Source organism: Amphibalanus amphitrite, unplaced genomic scaffold (genome assembly GCF_019059575.1).
Source record: "Amphibalanus amphitrite isolate SeventyFive unplaced genomic scaffold, NRLGWU_Aamphi_draft 000009F_arrow, whole genome shotgun sequence".
NCBI classification, from domain to species: domain Eukaryota; kingdom Metazoa; phylum Arthropoda; class Thecostraca; order Balanomorpha; family Balanidae; genus Amphibalanus; species Amphibalanus amphitrite.
The window spans coordinates 183,031-201,591 of record NW_024881505.1 but is presented as its reverse complement, the minus strand read 5'-3'; the positions used below and the strand labels follow the sequence as shown (position 1 = coordinate 201,591).

The 18,561-nt window shown below is 46.3% G+C and overlaps 5 protein-coding genes across 5 annotated transcripts; 3 read left to right on the top strand and 2 right to left on the bottom strand.

The window, feature by feature from the left end:
* Positions 1-1,684: 1,684 nt before the first annotated feature.
* Positions 1,685-2,852, top strand: LOC122379806 (larval cuticle protein 1-like). Its single transcript, XM_043362319.1, has 2 exons — positions 1,685-2,009; positions 2,412-2,852. Exons 1-2 carry the CDS (start codon positions 2,001-2,003, stop codon positions 2,781-2,783), a joined length of 381 nt encoding a protein of 126 aa, XP_043218254.1. The 5' UTR covers positions 1,685-2,000; the 3' UTR covers positions 2,784-2,852.
* Positions 2,853-5,934: 3,082 nt separating this feature from the next.
* Positions 5,935-6,847, top strand: LOC122379803 (larval cuticle protein 65Ag1-like). The gene is made up of 2 exons (XM_043362305.1): positions 5,935-5,958; positions 6,341-6,847. Exons 1-2 carry the CDS (start codon positions 5,950-5,952, stop codon positions 6,761-6,763), a joined length of 432 nt encoding a protein of 143 aa, XP_043218240.1. The 5' UTR covers positions 5,935-5,949; the 3' UTR covers positions 6,764-6,847.
* A 2,934-nt stretch (positions 6,848-9,781) lies between these two features.
* On the top strand, positions 9,782-11,304 carry LOC122379798 (cuticle protein AM1159-like). The gene is made up of 2 exons (XM_043362290.1): positions 9,782-9,823; positions 10,421-11,304. The coding sequence occupies exons 1-2, from the start codon at positions 9,815-9,817 to the stop codon at positions 10,823-10,825; spliced, it is 414 nt and encodes a 137-aa protein (XP_043218225.1). The 5' UTR covers positions 9,782-9,814; the 3' UTR covers positions 10,826-11,304.
* Positions 11,305-12,193: 889 nt separating this feature from the next.
* LOC122379792 (larval cuticle protein 1-like) lies at positions 12,194-13,069 on the bottom strand. The gene is made up of 2 exons (XM_043362277.1): positions 12,944-13,069; positions 12,194-12,734 (listed from the first exon to the last, which is right to left on the bottom strand). The coding sequence occupies exons 1-2, from the start codon at positions 12,950-12,952 to the stop codon at positions 12,423-12,425; spliced, it is 321 nt and encodes a 106-aa protein (XP_043218212.1). The 5' UTR covers positions 12,953-13,069; the 3' UTR covers positions 12,194-12,422.
* Positions 13,070-17,102: 4,033 nt separating this feature from the next.
* LOC122379785 (larval cuticle protein 65Ag1-like) lies at positions 17,103-18,051 on the bottom strand. The gene is made up of 2 exons (XM_043362266.1): positions 18,006-18,051; positions 17,103-17,669 (listed from the first exon to the last, which is right to left on the bottom strand). The coding sequence occupies exons 1-2, from the start codon at positions 18,012-18,014 to the stop codon at positions 17,274-17,276; spliced, it is 405 nt and encodes a 134-aa protein (XP_043218201.1). The 5' UTR covers positions 18,015-18,051; the 3' UTR covers positions 17,103-17,273.
* Between the last annotated feature and the right edge of the window lie 510 nt (positions 18,052-18,561).

The following is an 18,561-nucleotide window of genomic DNA, read 5'->3' as shown; positions in this document are numbered from 1 at the left end:
GGATCAGTGGTTGTCAAAGGTAATAACGGGGCCGACCCTAACACACCGCTCTGTATAAAAATGAGCGTCAGCAAGGATGCATGGCTTGAAAGGGCGCGTTCTACTAAACTGATCCTTGTAAAAGGCTAAGCTTATCCACTGTGGCAGATAAATGAGCTCTGAAACTTGTTTTTTTTTTAGAAGCTTGCTGTATTAACCCGCGCGGGGCTGGGGTCTCCAGCCGAACGCGCGGGGCTGGGGGGGGGGGGGTAAATTTTACCCCCCCTGTTATCTCCCGAACTAATGGTCCGATTTGGAAAATTCAAACGCCAATCGAAAGCTCTCATCACGAAATACTAAAAACATGTACTTAATTTAAAGTTTGAGGTCAAGGTCAAGGTCAGGTCAAGGGTACAAATTGCAAGTTTCTACAGTATCGGCCTTGCACCGTAGTTACCGAAGAATGGAGTCATGGACTGAGACTGATCGCCCAAAACGTGTTCTTAGGCTACCAAGACAATATTCGTTGCATACAATATCATTCAGAGGTCAAGGTCAAGGTCAGGTCAGGTCAGGTCAGGTCACCAAAAAACAAAATATAGAAAAGGGCATGTGCGACACATGTTTTATGGGTCATTTTACTCATAGAATTCAATAGGCACACTCAATTAGTGATATTGACCACCTCTGGATGAATTTCAGGTCGAGGTCAGGTCAAGGTCAGGTCAAGTGAGGTCAAATTTTGAAGTTGGTTGTTAAGGCCTAAAAAGGTGTCTATCTGATGCAGTTTTTCACGGCAAATCGAATGGTGCTATTTTTGTTTCCGTTCGAGGTCTAGAACTTCCAAAAAAGTCATTTTTCAAAAATTTTGTGTGTCGTGACGTCATAAAATTTTGAATAACTCCCACATTTTTGAACCGATTCTTCTAAAATTTGGTATGTTGGTGCACATAGACCACTTCTCTGACATATATTCCGGTTTTTTCGATAGACTTATAATTTTGGATTTTATAATGATTTTCCCAAAAAAGTCAGTTTTTTTTGAAAAAATGTAGGCCAAAATCCAAAATTTTCAAAAAACCGAGATAGCCATTTGATAGACAAAGTAAAATTACGTATAACCTTTTTTGTTACGTCTTGATTCCTTTAAAAATGAAGATGTTAGCGGCGTTTGAACTTTTGCCGTTTTTGAGGCGAAAATGGCGAACATGACGTCACTAAAACGTCAATTTCTCAAAAAATTTCCGACGGATTTCGCTCAAATTTTCAGGGAACGTGTCAAATTGATGTAAGAAAAGGTACTGAAAGTTTGGCGGCGCTGCGCGCCGCCGTTTTTGAGATATCGCAAAAATTCGCGAGGGGGTAAAATTTACCCCCCCCAGCCCCGCGCGGGTTAAGATTTGGGCTTATCTGGGATTAGTTGGTGGTAAGTTAATAAGATAGTGCTACTGTTTGGTAAAGCATCACAGGGAAGCACAGACGCTGCCGGCATAACTTGGCTGAGTTAGCTTAAAGACGGGACTTGATAAAAACGAATCATAGAGAAAAAACGACAAGGGATTCAGCAGTTTGCATGTTCGCTTTATGCTATTGTTACCTCTGTACAAGTCCTAGGCTTTACCTTCTATTTTAGAAATAACATGTTCCTAATGCTTTTTATGGCGCTGTTATTGTTTTTACTTGACTTATTCCAAGCAACTTATAGGTACATTTCTTGCGACGCTGGGAGCCCAAGTGCGATTCTGGGGATTGCATTACAACATCAGCTATCAAGGATACGCTGGAAGATATAAAGTGTACCCGCAACCATCGCACTAATCCGGATTTACCGCTACGAGACGCAGTGGACGCATCTGTCAATATATGCCGCGACGTTCTAACGGGAGATGGTTGACATAGCAACAGGCAAGGATTATCAGCGAACATAAACATTTAGACAAAAACTATAGGATCAGCGTAGGTATAAAAGTGCAGCGAGAAGCGCAGAGGGATAGTTCACTCGTTACAACCAACAAGACAATATGAAACTGGTGAGTGGGTCAGTTTTAAAAACATACAATATTCGAGCTGATCTATTCTTTACTTTTACGACTGAACTCCTGTTTCGCTTCTGTTCCTGTCGCCCTCAGTAATGACCACAATTCTCCAGCCCCCACGACCACGTCACTTTGACCCGGTGGCCATCACAGCCTCATCTCCCCTTGTCTTAGTCTTCCGTATTGTCCTAGCCAGGGCACGTCCTAGCATTACTTTGACCAGTCTTCCACCAAGCCTCGTCCCATTTTGGTCTCCCACTGATCGCCTCGCCAACCATCATTTTCCCTTCACACTTTCACCAATAATTTCGTCTCCTCTAAGCAGATGTCCAAACCGTCTGAACTCATCTTCTTCGAGGGGATGTCCTCCTCTGATTGTGTCTTCTCCGCCGACAGCTGGTGGTCTGCGCTCTGGTGGCTCTGGCCGCCGCCCAGCCACAGGAGTTCCAGGAAAACCGTCCCCAGTTCAAGACTCTCGAGGAGGCCGGCATCCTGCGTATGGAAATGAGTCAGAGTGAGGACGGCTCGTTCCAGTACGGCTTCGAGACCACCGACCCGATCCAGCAGGACGTGGCCGGACAACCCAAACAAATCGGAGAGGAGATCGGCATCGTCATGCAGGGATCGTACAGCTTCCAGACACCTGAGGGTCAGACCATCACCGTCAACTGGGTGGCCGACGAGAAGGGCTTCCAGCCGCAGGGCGACGCCATTCCACAGGGCATCAATGCCCAGGCACCGGTGCTGTCTTCAGAGGAGTTCAAGTAGTGGCGTCTGAGAGCGCCTGATGAAATTGTCACCATGACTGCACAATGAAAAATACACTGTTTTTGAGCTCATGTTTACAACGAATTTTAGTTAACGGTATGGAGCTAAGAGGCATGACATTAAAGGGACTATCCCACCTTCAAAAAAGCACCATTTAGGATTCGGAAATGTTACTCATGATATTGTGACGAATTCTGCAGGTTTTTACGCGTTTTCATTGTATACTTTTTGAGATATTGCGACTTTTATATTTCATCGTGACGTCATTTAGATCGGTTCTGTGACGTAATGAAGGATTTACTTCATGTCAATGTGGGGGAAATTTGGCAGCAAATATAGGTATTTGCTCTCAAATATGACGCGGCTCATACAATAACAAGTGTCTCTGATTAGCTTATTCGTAACTCAAGTGAAACTTCACATGCGTGACAGGCGTTCAAAATGCAAATGACGTCATCAAATGGCCGTTAATAGTTAAGAGATAGGGCCTTAGCTAAGGCCCACTTTTCAAACGAAGGGAACGAATTTCTTTAACACCACGAAGCTGAGGATATTGCGACCAGGATATATAGTGGTTTCTGAACCTGGCCGCCAACTTGGCTATCTCAACTCAGAACTAATGCAAAGGTGGGACAGTCCCTTTAATGCAAAATGCCTGAAATTGGTTAGCAGTGCAAAACAATACCCTGGCAGGTTTGTCTTAAACTATGAAGCATAAGAGCACTACCTTAAAGTAAGCGAAACATTTTACTAGCCCGCGCCCCACTGGGGGTCCTGGATTGCCACGCCATGCTGAGGGGGGTGGGGGTTTGACCTTTCTAACTCGGTCCTGGGCCACGTAGCGATACTCGGAAGACGGCGTTCGAAAGAGCGCCAAAAATAATGACGAAAACACTACGGTCACTTTATTGGTCAGGTCAAAGGTCAGGTCGCCAGAGGTCATTGCAGGCAAAATTTCGCCGATTTTCAGGTCGAATGTGGACAATTTCCAAGAAGTCAGCGCATAACTCTAGAAACAATAGAGCTACAGCGCTGCGGAAGAGCGCATTCGGTAGCCCTATTAACGCCCTTTCTGAGCTTATTCTCAGATTTGACCTAATATCAACGGTTTTGCCTGCAGGGGGCAAAAACTGCTAAAATATCCGATTTTTTTTTTCGGAAACAGTTTTCTGCAATAACTTTTGACTCAGGCATTGCACGAGATTGCTTTTACCTGCATCGTGTTCCACTTATCAAGACGCATCAAATATACTATAATTTGACCTTGATAGGTCAATTTGAAAATTTGACCTCAGCTCAAGGTCATGACCTGACCCGAAAGGGTCATGGTGCGTATCAGTCGATCCGCATAGTCGAACTGAACACAACCAATGCGTTTTCATCGCTCTAGCGTGCCTCTATCAAAAGTTATTCGCGAAAAACTGTTAAATACCATTCGTGACCTGGAATGACCTCAGGGGCATAAACAGGGGTCACAGGTACCACTTTCACTACGTGATATTTCTGAGACTAAGAATAATGCATACATGAATAGAATGAGGCTAAGAATAATGCATACTTTTACTTTGTGGCAAAACAATAACTTGTTGAATTTCTGCGAAAGGTGACCGAAAAATAGAAAATGTGCTAACATGCATGTTAATATAACAGTACAAAATGTAAATACTACACTTTTATGATCATATCAAAGCAGCAAAGCTTTAAATGTTATACTTTACAGCTTCTGAAAAAGTAGGTATGCAATTAATTTATCAACCTGAGTAAAAGTATGTAAGATTACTTTAAAGTCCCACTTAGCAAAGCTAATGTTTAGCTTTAAAGGTAGTGTGCCACCTTTGAAAGATTTCCCATTTTATTTTTCCTAGGATAAGAAGCTTCTGTTTTTACCTAATATCGCAAAAAAAAAATCAAAAATGGGCCTGGAATAGTGCCTTTTTCGCCTAAAAGTTTATCGGTTTTTCGATATGTATAACAACTGTAGTGGGCTAACCTGCAAACAGGTGTCGGTATTTATATCTATGGGCGTCGGCAACAATCGCGAATGCGGCGCACATGTGACAATAAGGAAAGGTCATTATAGAGTTACGACGTACGGGAATGAGTTATCAGCTGTCTAATCGTAGACAACACAATGTCGAGCCTTAAACTGTAAGCCTGTATTGGTATTGTTTCTTTTATTTGGCTGTCGAACATTATTTATGGTTTGAAATATGATTTTATGTAAAATAATTGATATGAAAAAGCCGTCTCTTAAGTTATGACCCCATTTCACCACACGCAAGTGGCAGAAATTACAATGATCAGCTGACGCATTTTTCTTGGCCGAAGTCAGAGCGCGCGGCCCGACGCACCACCACCGCACCACAAAGTATGAGCAGAAGCCGTGCCCAAAGCCAGGGGCCCCGGTAACGTGAGGTAGCCGAGTCGGGGCAGCGTGCGCTGACCCAAGCCGGGGCCGCAGCTTTGGGCGCGGTCTACCGCATCCCCGCGGGCAGCCCCGGGCTATCATATGACACCGGGAGGACGCGCGGCCCCGGCTTGGGTCAGCGCACGCTGCCCCGACTCGGCTACCTCACGTTACCGGGACCCTGGCTTTGGGCGCGGTCTACCGCACCACCTAACAGGCGTGTTCGAAACCGCAGGAGATGATGATGAACGGGTTTATCGAAACTTGATTGGATGAGCATATCGGTAATAGCGATTTCAGTGTGTGCGTTTATTGTTCATAGTGGTGTGAAATGTGGTTGGGGTACGACCGACAACCCGTCGGGGCGAATTTCGCACTGGGGTACTCAAAATTTGAAGAATTTAAGACGTTTCCATGAGTTTTGAAGGTATGGATAAGTTCTAAAAATCCGGTTCTCCTTATCTGGGCCATTAACTCCATACGGTCCAGGAAAGCTGGCACACTACCTTTAACACGTACTGGGCTGGGTTTCGATGTAACCATAATCGCATTGCTACTGCAATCACAACATGGAGTATGAACATAGCTTCCATGCCGGATAAAGCCATATGCAGAATGGGTAAATCACGCAGAAACAGGTTTTCGATGTCCCATTTTTGCGGATTGGCCATTCTGACATGCCGCAGGCTTTGGTGCGGTATAAAAGGGCTCAGGGAGTCTCTGCAGCCGTCAGTTATTACCTGATCCGCAGACTCGACAATGAAACTGGTGAGTTACAACTCCTCTATGTCATTCCGGTGTATTAGACGCCCGCTTCGACTGGTCATTGATTTTGTCATGGCATTGTGACTACTTTGTGAAATAACCGCTTGTTATATAAATGCACCGCCACGCATTGCATTACATCACGCATGCATTACATTGCATGCGTCACATTTAAGTTACAAAAGATTATTAGCGAAATTGCTACTTAAGAAGCAAAACTTTGCATAAGATTGCAATAGCAGGCCGGCATTAGGTTATACATTGCAATGCTGATACGTCACCGCGCTTCGACTGAAAATAGCATTCATGTGTGATGTGTTTCTTTAGTTAGATAAACTTGACTATGTAAGTCAAATGCAAAGCTGAACATCAATCTGTATTGCAGTTCCTGCTGGCTTCTCTGGTGGTGCTGGCGGCCGCCCGGCCCCAGGACCTGGAGCCCCAGTACAAGACGCTCGAGGATGCCGGCATCCTGCGCATGGAGTCAACCATGAACGAGGACGGCTCGTTCCAGTACGGCTTCGAGACCACCGACCCGATCCAGCAGGACGTGGCAGGACAACCCAAACAAATCGGAGAGGAAATCGCTGTCGTCATGCAGGGATCGTACAGCTTCCAGACCCCTGAGGGTCAGACCATCACCATCAACTGGGTGGCCGACGAGAAGGGTTTCCAGCCGCAGGGCGACGCCATCCCGGTGGCTCCTGAGGATCCGAACGCCGCCGCGCAGGCCGCCGCTTTCGGCGCTCTGACACCTATCGAGCCAGTCCGTCTGGCCTCGCCCGGGGCACCCTCGTCCCTGATCTAATCTGAAATAAGACCGTCATCATAGGCCTTTGGGCAGGCTCAGTTTCCCGTATGGTAAAGCTGTTCCAAAAGGCAACTATCATCTTCGTGCACATGTAGTCCGCAAGAACAGAGTAGGCTGCGGAGTGGATTTTATGTACAATACATGTTTGCATGCATTGCTTGGATTTATAACTATACCCTATAGCCTTGAACTTGGAGTTCTATAGCCTTGAACTATACATTCGTGCAGTTGATCACCACCTTGCAGATCACTAGTCGAAAACCCATGCAGCCTTCACGTTCCCCAATCTCCATCTACAAAATACAAACGGTGCTACGTGTATTTAGAGGCTGGATAATTCAACATGACTTGCCACCTACGCCAGAAAACAAAAAATATTCTGCTATAAGAGACATAGAAACGAGCATTGATAATGAAAAAAACACACACACACCATTAAAGAAACGAATAGTTTGGACATCAGCTATTCGCAGTCCAGAGCAATGATATATGGATAATGGAGGAAAAAGATGAATTGCCGGAAAAATCTACCGAAACAGGACTGACCGTGAGCGAGGTACGGTCATGGAGGTACAGCGCAGAGGTGTTTGATCATATTTTCACGGGCTTAACAATCGGTATCGCGTCCCAACTAACTATTCTGAAGCGCGTGGCACTGGTCTACTCCGGGTGGGGCAGGGCCTTATTCCGATGAACTGTTCAGGCGGGCGAGTCGCCCGCACCCTCTAAGTCAAGAGGTCAAAGGAGTGTGCCCTCATGAGTTCCCTCCCGCACTGCTTTACAGTAAGGAGTGCGGAGGCCGGAGAGAGAGACGAGGCTGTCAACGAACGGTCGCCTGACACATCTTGCCAGTTCGTGCTTGCTTCGCGAAGATTCATCAGCATCCGGTAGCATCGCTGGACGACTGCACTGAAGTAACAGCTCCGTGACAAGTGCTGGTCACTGAAAACCACGGCACTGACGATTTCATTGGAAAAGAAAATCATCATTTCCGAATTTGACGGAATGCTCTGAATTAATTGGTGTTGTGGCTGGGCGACCTAAAAATGACCATCTTTGTTTTAATTGGGTTAGATTTTTGACGATTTTAAGTGGACCCTGTAAGTGCTGTGCACGGTAAGAACTAAGAAGGATTGTAACCCGTGCTTTTAACCCGGCAGTTGCTGGGGTATTTCGCCACCCACCGTTTGCTGGGGGGGGGGGCGTTAAACGCCCCCAGCCGATAACTCGAGAACCAATAGGCGCAGCGAAACGCACGAGGCGGCAAACGAAAGAACGCGACGAGACGCTTCAGATGAGTACTTAAAAGTTGAATTTTGAGGTCACAGGTCGCGTCAAGGTCAGGTCAAACACCTGAAATCGGGCTTTCAGTAGCATGGACTTCAGGACTTCGCAATGGGCGCCTCTCGTCATAAACTCTGTCAAAACGGTGCACAATCCATCATATAAGGCCTACAAGAGTGTCAGCTCCATGTAGGGGGTCAGTCAAGCATAGGTCAGGGTCAAGGTCAGGTCAACCGGGTAGGCACATATCCCCGAAAATCAAAACTGATATTAGCAGCCTGTGACACATGTTTTATAGGTAATTTGGGGCGTAGAACACGATGGTGACATTCATTTTATCATATGTGTACGTGTTTGGCTCAAAAAGTTCAATTTAAGAAATGCATGTATCATGGTCGTGAAGTAGTCACGAGAAATTGCCAAGATTCAGTTCAAGATTATGGAAAATGCGGAACGACAATCAATAATCGAAGATAGCCATTTGATTGATCATGGTATTGGCAGTCTAATGGCGTTTACGGCATGTCTGTATGTCTATTCTGTGATTTTATATGATTTTTTGAACATATGCCGTTTTTGGTCGAAAAGTCAGAAATCATGACGTCACTAAAATCTCGATATCTCAAAAATTTTCCGACCGATTTTTTTGAAACTTTGTCACAATAAACTTTAATCAATTCCCTACAGGTACCCAAAATTTGGCGCGCCTGCGGCGCGCCGTTTTTATGCTATGGCCCGGCGAAAAAAGTGGGGGCGTTTAACGCCCCCCCCCAGCAACTCGCGGGTTAAGGCTTCAAGCATCATTAGGAATTGGGTGTCGTCAGCGTACACACATTACGATCCTACAATGATGGATGTGGGGTGGTACGTCGTGCATGAAGAGGATGAACAGCAGCGGACACAAAATAGAGCCCTGGACCATACCGCATCTAACGTTCAGCGCGTATGACCCGCGCGCACAGTCAGTCTACGTCCTCGCAGCAATGGGATGTGAACCTCTTGCGCCGCGCGCCGTGCCCTTCCAGCATGCACAAGAGGCGGTCACGTTCGCCACTGCCAAGTGCCATGGACGTTTCAGCTGTCAAAATGCTCGATCATGCCATGACGTCATCTATCTTGATCGATGTTGTCGGTTGTGAGCGTTGAGCAGCGCCATCTCACTGACTGGCCTCGCCGGAAACTGCATTGTGTGCATTGTTAGATGCCAAGAATCGCCATCAGCTGTGTACAAACCACCCGCTCACATAACTTGGCCACGACAGAGATCACATAAATTGGCCGATAGTTAACTGAACCCTACGTGTCACTTCTATTATACAGCGCTGTGACAATGGTTGAATTCTGCCGATCAGATAAGTCGCAATTAGTGATACAAGTGGTGTGTGCTCTGAATGCTGGAAGTATGCAGCGCAACATATGCAGTATGCACGATTATCTCACCTGAGCCGCACGCTCATGATGCACGCGATCACGGCACGTGATGAACATATCCGCTGATCGACCACCGATGCGACAAGAAATGTATACCTACACTGGCAAAAACTGTGGTTCTAATAATATCACGACATCGAGTTCCAAGATAGTTGAAAATGCCATGGCAAATAATAAAGTCATGTGCTGAGTAAGAAAATCACGCGAAAACTGGTTTTCGATGTCCCATTTTTGCGGATTGGTCACCCTGACATGCCGCTGGCTTTGGTGCGGTATAAAAGCCTGAGAGAGCCTCTGCAGTTGTCAGTAATTATTTGATCCGCAGACTCGACAATGAAGCTGGTGAGTTGTATGTACAAACTTCAGCGTATCAGATGCGTCTTAGAACGGTAATTGGTATTGGCATGGCATAGTGTGACTGCCTAGCGAAACATCCGTTTATGGTATAGCCGCACAGTGCACAACTTATTATAAGCAAAGGTAATATTAGCGTTCTACATCAGCAGGTAGTACAATAAATGTTTATAGATGTCATCAGGATCAAAATCGTTTTTCTACTTCTATAGCCACTTCCATAGAAGTAGCTTTGCACAATAATAATAATAATAATAATAATAATTATAATAATAATAATAAAAATAATAATAATAATAATAATAACAACAAATGCGAACACTATTTTTGACCCATAGGTGCATGAGTGTATTTTGCATGCCAGTAAGACACCCCAAAATAGCACTACGCCTCATAGTTCAAATCTCAAGCGATTGGACTGGCCTTCGAGTTACGCTGGATTAATGGAAATATCGATGTGGTCAACTCGAGATTATACAGCCAGTAGAAATGTTTCTCTCATTAGATCGCTGACAATACCAATGTGTGGCCTTAGCCAAACTTCGTTAAATCTAACACAAAACCAAACATCAATCTGTATTGCAGTTCCTGCTGGCTTCTCTGGTGGTGCTGGCGGCCGCCCGGCCCCAGGACCTGGAGCCCCAGTACAAGACGCTCGAGGATGCCGGCATCCTGCGCATGGAGTCAACCATGAACGAGGACGGCTCGTTCCAGTACGGTTTCGAGACCACCGACCCGATCCAGCAGGACGTGGCCGGACAGCCCAAACAAATCGGAGAGGAAATCGCTGTCGTCATGCAGGGATCGTACAGCTTCCAGACCCCTGAGGGTCAGACCATCACCATCGACTGGGTGGCCGACGAGAAGGGTTTCCAGCCGCAAGGCGACGCCATCCCGGTGGCTCCCGAGGCGCCGAACGCCCCTGTTGTGGACCCCACACCAGTGCGTGGCACCCAGCGCCTTTTTACTGCACCTGTGGGCCTCATCTAAACATATGTTGGACCCTCCTCTTCAGCTTTTGGGTGGGCTCACTCAGAATGTCACAAGGCCACATACGCCTCTCAGAACTGGATATTATCTGAATATACTACAGATGCTTCTCTTGCAGAGATGAACCTCCTTCTGGGCGCGTTGAGTGCACTGGGCCATCGAACTATGAAGTTGATGCGATGTAAATATTATGTACCCACAATACATGTCTTTAGCGAGCACTAGATGATTTCTTACTGCGGGTCATCTTACACCATGTCATCCAGCGTTGTGGCGGTGGCTGACTGCTTCTGATAAGGAATGTCGCAAATGGTGGAAAATCTTTGATAGGTATGAATGGCCTGACCACCAACAAGAAATAGGGAAATATATGAACAGCAATACGTATAATTTGAACCGCAGGCAAGTGATAAGCGCATGCACTGACCGACGCGTCATTTATTGAGACCAATCAGTCAACATTTTTTTAGATGGGTAGTCCAAATCGATGGATGGGTGGCTTAGAGCCCGGGTACCTACACATCATGCTAAGCTATCCTTGCTGCAAGTGACACCACGGATCCACCACCCGACCTTGCCCACGCCCGGTTCACCGGATTGACTCGATCCTTGACCTTACCCGTTGACCTTATAGGTGCCCGTAAACATTTTTACCAATCCTTGGCCGTTAACTTAAACACGTATGGACGAACCCGTTTTCATTTCCATGAAAATCCTAGGCCCAAGTCGGAGGGATGGGTCGTATCAGTAGCGGCGGAACACCTTCAATTAAGGGGGGGGGGGGGGCACTGCCGACTTTTGGTCTCATTCTTTCCATGCAACGCCCATAGGGCTAATATTAAAATGCCAAAATCAAAGGGTGGCACGGTGCCCCGGTGCCTTCCCCGTTCCGCCGCCTATGGGTCGTATTATCTCCACCCTATTTCATTGATGACGCCAAATTCGAAATGCCGGTGAGTTTTACTAGTGCAATCTCCGTCGCTCCAGTCGACAACTATATCAATACAGTCGTGAGGCAATGTCGCTGCTCCATCCAGACCCCGAAACACTGAAGCTGAAGGCCTGAGAGGGCCGGCCCAACTTCCTTTCACGTTTGGAATCGTTTGGTGCCGCCGAGTTTTGACCCCCCCCCCCCACGGCGGGCGTAGCCTCTTGGGCTGACTGAGACCGCTGACCCGAACCACGTGATCAGCTGACCGCACGCCATCGTTGAGCGTCTTAGCCCCGACATAATTGCATCCTCTTAATGTACCGGCGTTTGTTACTGTCCATTGGAATCAATGAGGCAACTTATTTGAATGCAGATATTGATATGAGGACAGCAACACTTATGCATTATCATGTGACGTCATAATATAAAACATCATGTCAGAACACTTCTTTTATTCAGTGTTCAGCTTGCTGACCTAGTCTACGTGACAGTATAGGAAGATTAGTCTTGCGGATAGGCAAGACAGAAAGACAGCAAAGCAGGAACCACCCATCGCACAAGCAGGGTCTTGATAGTTTCTCTGCAGCCACGACGATCATGTCACCACGTCACTGAATAGTCCTTTGTTCTGCCATAAGACATCGCCGGTACCTAGAAAGTCAACGTTTACGGGATAGCGTCACCCTCCGGCTGGAAGCCGTTCTCGTCGGCCACCCAGTTGACGGTGATGGTCTGACCGTCAGGAGTCTGGAAGCTGTAGGATCCCTGCATGGCGATGCCGATCTCCTCTCCGATTTGTTTGGGCTGTCCGGCCACGTCCTGCTGGATCGGGTCGGTGGTCTCGAAGCCGTACTGGAACGAGCCGTCCTCGTTCATGGTCGAATCCATGCGCAGGATGCCGGCATCCTCGAGCGTCTTGAACTTGGGTTCGTCCTGCGGCCGGGCGGCGGCCAGAGCCACCAGAGCGCAGACCACCAGCTGACAGAGGAGAAGATGGTCATACTGGAGATAAAACCAAATCACAACAAACGAAAGCTAAGAGCATGTCTACATACAGCGCCATGTAAAGCATGCAGATCACACACAGATAATACACGCACAGATGTACGAGCAACTTCATCATACAAATATATCAAGTTATTTGAGATGCATGCAACTCAGAGGATAAGCGCGTCTGATTCACTTACCAGCTTCATATTGAATCTCTTTCGATGCTAGGAGCGAACTGCTACTGTGAGATTCGGAGCTCTCTTTTATAGGCCGACTGGATTGTTTTTGTTTCCGAACTGGCTGCACTTGTTGGTATGCTACGCATCCTTTCCCGGTACGTGACCGCTCGTCGGAGATATCGACAGGTGATCTGCTTAGTGGTATTAGCGACAGTGGTGACTGCTGCTCTAACCAGGGTGCTCTGCGCTGCTACCGGTCAGTTCAGCAGATTAACGATAAAGGGAGATAATCTTGACAAACGGCTTGATTTAGGGAAATAAGAAGCAGCTGCGATGTGCAAGTGACAGCGTAAAAGGTGCGTTTCGCCCAAAAAACGCCATCTACCCCCAATTTTCTTCCAAGACTTTCAAATGGGTGGTCGACAGCAAACGAAGTTGTATTTTATTTTGACAAAGGGAAGTTATATGACACCTAGCCCGGCGCCTAACTCGAAAACTAATATTGCTACATCGCCCTGGAAAAACGCCTTTGATAGCCCTATTAACCCTCGCCCCGTTGGGGGGCATTTTGGCCCCCCTGTGGTTTTTCCTAAATAGCAAGAAAACGGCGGCGCGCAGCGCCGCCAAATTTTCAGTTCCTTCCCGGGCATCAATTTGACACCTTCACACCGAATTTCAAGTCTTATGTCACCTTAGGTCAGGAGTTATTGATGTCAAACTGAGGTCATGTCCGAGCAAAAATGAGCAAAAAAAAAAAAAAAACATGCAATCTTGAAACGCTCACCAAATTTACAGTTACTAAGCAATTTCAAAGATCTTTATATGGTCTAGTAGACAAAAAGCTGCGCTACAAAATTGCTATCTCGGATTTTTAAAATGTTGGGTTTTTGACCCCCAAAAATTCGAAAAATTGAGTTTTTTAGAAAAACTAAAAAAAAATCCAAAATAATTCCGAATTTCGAAAAAACCGGAATATATATGATAGACCCTGTGCTTTCTATATACATACCAAATTTAAGATCGATATCTCGTTTTTTGGCCAAGTTATAGCGAAAAAACTGTTCAAAATGATGACGTCAAATTTTTGAACTCAATTTTTAGCGATTCTAGACCACGTAGGGCAAAATAAAGACCACCATTGAACTCCCTGTGACGAGCTGCATCGAATAGATACCCATTTTATGCAAAAATATTAACTTTGAAATTTGACCTAATTTGACCTGACCTTGACCTGACCTTGACCAAAACGTGACCTACGCTGGCCCAAAAGTCTGCTTGACCCACATAATCACATTTGTCATGTAAAATGGACCATAAAACATGTATCACACGACACTTTCATATTGTGACCTGCAGTGACCTGACCTCTGTGACCTGACCTGGTATCAGTGACCTCAAATAGCAAAATATGTGTTTGAAGAACATTTCCCCATCGATGATTTTCAATGAAATGCATTTTACTGGATTTTACAACGCATTTCTTGAAATGCCTGTAAACGGTGAAAATTCGACCTTTGACCTGACCTGTGACGTCATCGGTTTGATCTAGGTCAATAAAATTGGGTCACAAGGTAGTTCCCTGATAGGGCTATCCAACACCGTTTGCCGCTTGTCGCTAGGTTGCGTGGTTCTCGAGATCTTAGGGGGGGGCAAATTGCCCCCCCCCCCTCAAACGGGGCGCGTTGCTCGGCAGAGCCCAACGGGGCGCGGGTTAACCCTCGCCGGCACAGGGGTGGGGGGCTGATGCAACCCCCCCCCTAAGGTTTTTCGCGAATAACTCGCGTAAAAAGCGGCCGATCGCGACGAAACTTTCAGTACCCTCGCATTGATTAATTTTACACCTACCCTGAAAATTGTATGACCCTGACCCAAATGCCCTTTGACCTGTGACCTACTTTCCGAGACCATGCTTGGCCGGAATCGCGATTTAGCGTATGTCGGCTCGCATTAGCCGCGCGTTTGTAAGCTTTTCGTGGTTTTAAACGTTCAAACATGTGATTTGATGTTGCTCCCATGCATAAGGGTGGATGCCAAGGTCACCTGAAGATCAGGTCAGGTCATTGACCTTAGGTGACCTCGGTTCACTTTTTCGAGTTTTACATGTTTCTAGGCTAGTTTTTGGAGCTGATTTCGAATTTAGCAACCATTTGAGCATTTACGAAGTAGTTTTGGTGCCATCGCAGCATGTTACGAAGCTGTCAGAGGCGGTTGACACGTATTACGAATACCGTCACGACCCCTACCGGTTGACCTGACCTGACCTGACCCGACCTGGTCTAAATGCTTAAAGACATCATCTCTGATCAAAACTAACACGATATTCGTGATCAGCACCCCAGAAAACCCCGTAGCAGCCACACTTTACAACTTACTAACAGGTCCCGATTTCCCCGATCTTCGGGTCATTGACATGACCTGGAAGGTTACCCGATGACCTAGGACCTTAAAATTGGATAGCATCGGCTTCGTCTTGTGACGGGCAGCACGCTCGTTTTTTCCGCGAAGCTCCTGCTCGATCAGGGGCCAAACGCGAGGGGGGGGGATCGTACCGACCCCCTTGTGCCGTCGAAGGACGCAAAATGGCCTGTGCCGGCGCGGGTTAACATTCTTTCTAAATATTTCTTTCAGATTTGACCTTAGGTCAACGGTTTTGCCGGCAATGGACACGATCTGCCAAAGAAGACATTTTTTTTGCGGAAACAGTTTTTATGCAACATCTTTTGACTCAAACCTTGAACGATTTACTTTTACCGGCATCGTGCTCCTCTCGTCACAATCGAATGAATTATGGTTTGACATCGAAGAGTCAACCTGAAAATTTGACCTCAGTTCAGGGTAAAAACCTGACAGGAAAACGTCATGTTGCATATCCGACGTCGAGTTGAACACATGAAAGGCATTTTCATCGCTCTAGCATGCCTCTATCAAAATTTATTCGCAAAAAACTGTTTAATACCATTCGTGACCTGAGTAAACTTCAGGAGCACAAAGAGGGGTCACGGGTGCCGTTTTTTAGTTTGGTGTGTCATTGTTACTTGTAATTCGGTGTTTGATTGTTTAGAATGACGTACGTTTCAAAGAGGCGCTTTTCAATATTCTTCCATTAGCATAAAATGGAGAGGTCGCAAAAATGACCTTAACTTAGGCATCTAAACTTTTATGAGGTGAGGTCACTTGACGTGACCTGGTGACCTGACCTTGAGAGACTTTGGTCTGAAATTTTAGACGTCATGTCAACGCCATTTCTTCTCAAATCCTTGCTCCAATCCAAGTCTTTGTGGCACTAAAGCAGAACGTGTTGCTGTGCAAATAGACTCGGTGCTATCAAAATGACTGCAATCGATCAAACACGCTCTTTCTTGGTTAACCGTAAACCCAAACAAGCATCAGCATTTATAGTAAAACCGAATAAATGAGAGCCTTTCGGTTACGGTTCTGCTACCTTGCATGACAGTGATTAGCTGAAAGCAGTGGTGACTTTTCATCTGCGATGTTGGTATGAGACTATGCATTCTTTTTTAAAGCTCATGATTTGTTTTGTTTCCATTGCATTCTCCTTTACTTCGTAGCCGACACGGTGCCATTCATCGCTATTTTTCTTGTATGTGACTTATTCTTGTGTCTTATTTGGGCGGGACATTATGTCAGATGTTCATGGAAGACACGAATATTTTTTCTTGATTGTCACAAAAGCTATCGGAGCAATCTTATGTTTTAATTTTCAGCGATTGAGGTGGATCATGAGCCTTTTAATGATAATGCAAAAAAAAAACGGATAGTAAAGACTCAAACGTGGCGTAGGCTCATGCCAAAATATTTGAGATTTGATGCTACATCAGAACTTGTTGGAGTCACTTGAGATCCTTGAATATTCCTACGATGACCTCAGTTTCTTTCAGTCACATGACCTGAGATTCGATCCTACAAAATGACTGGTGAACTTTTTTTGTACCTTTTACGTCATTATTTTTGTAATTGCTTTGGAACAATGGTCATCAGTTGTTGTAATAGGCATGTGTGATCTCCACATTGCTCCGTGATCCAGGAGCGAGTCCAAGATAGGTTTACCCCTGACTCCAGCCATTCGGTCCTCGGCTCAGTTCACCGTCATGACGCTCGTCAGCATTTTGTTGTTTCGAAAATACTAATAGTGTAGTGAATAGGAGAAAATACATGGTTAAGAACACGAGTTGTATTGCATGTTCAGTATGCTCAGCTATTCTACATGAATAATTATAACAATGTTCATACAACACTGGATTACAAAATCAATGTAATCAGAAGCTAATGTCAGCATTTCAGCCGTTGTCAGGCGGTCACCAGGGTGAAGGCACTAGGGTATGATCCGTTAAATTTGCTCGTTGAACTCGAGTTGCTCAGAAGCCTGTGACTGCGAGTTCGCGTCCTGAGGAATGGCCTCGCCCTGCGGCTGGAAGCCGTTCTCGTCGGCCACCCAGTTGATGGTGATGGTCTGACCCTCGGGGGTCTGGAAGCTATAGGATCCCTGCATAGTCATTCCAACTTCCTCTCCGATCTGTCTGGGCTGTCCAGCCACGTCCTGCTGGATCGGGTCGGTGGTCTCGAAGCCGTACTGGAACGAGCCGTCCTCGTTCATGTTCGACTCCATGCGCAGGATGCCAGCATCCTCAAGCGTCTTGTATTTGATCTCCTGGAGGATTGGAGAGTCATCGACGAAATCCTGCGGCCGGGCCGCGGCCAGGGCCACCAGAGCGCAGATCACCACCTGTCAGAGGAGCAGACGTGACGGTGAGTCGGTTGTTCATCTTGATATCGCTAAGGTATTATCAATTAGGCATTTAAATATATGGCGAATGTAAAACAATGAATTAAATAACATTTCGTGAAAACTAAGATCGATCGTGAATCGTGATAATAACGAAACATTTGAAGCGAAAGGTATTACTTTTTTTCTAGTGGTATCAATACCTTTCTGGGCAAGTTGTTCCTAAAATAGCTGATATTCTTTAAAAAAGGAAAATGCAGAACAAAACAAGACAATAGAAGCGCGCAACGATGATGCATTCAGTTGAATGGCTGAATGATTTCGGAGACCGCTTACCAGCTTCATGTTTCCTCAAATGGATGTCTTCAGCCGACTGCCAATGGTTGAGCCGAGAGGCCACCTTATATACGAAAGGGTGTTTTTGCTAACCCACCGGATAATCCTCGCCTGTTGGAATGCCACGCATCTTCGAGCCGCCGGGCGATGACATCTCCCTCGGCCGTGAATGTGTCCGCCGCAGAGCGGGACGCGCGAGCTACCGCTACCAAAAAAAAACGTATCTACCCGTACCTCAGCAGCTTGGAGATTTCTATTGATAAACGGTCGAACGAAGTTATTTTGAACATAACAGAATGTTGCTTGTAGTCGTAAAGATGAAACAATAGTTACGAGCGAGCGCGAAACGCGAAGCGAGTCTTCTCAATATAACGGGAAAATCTCAGTATGAGCGGCCCGGCCCGGCCCGGCCCGGCCTGTAACGCTTTTGAGAGGCTTATATCTAGACAGCCGCTGGACCGATTGACCTGCGTGCGGCCCTTTCTGTAGGGTAGCCCCATCCCTTCTTCCCCTTAACTGACTACCCTTGAAGCACCTAGGGACTACGTCGGATCCT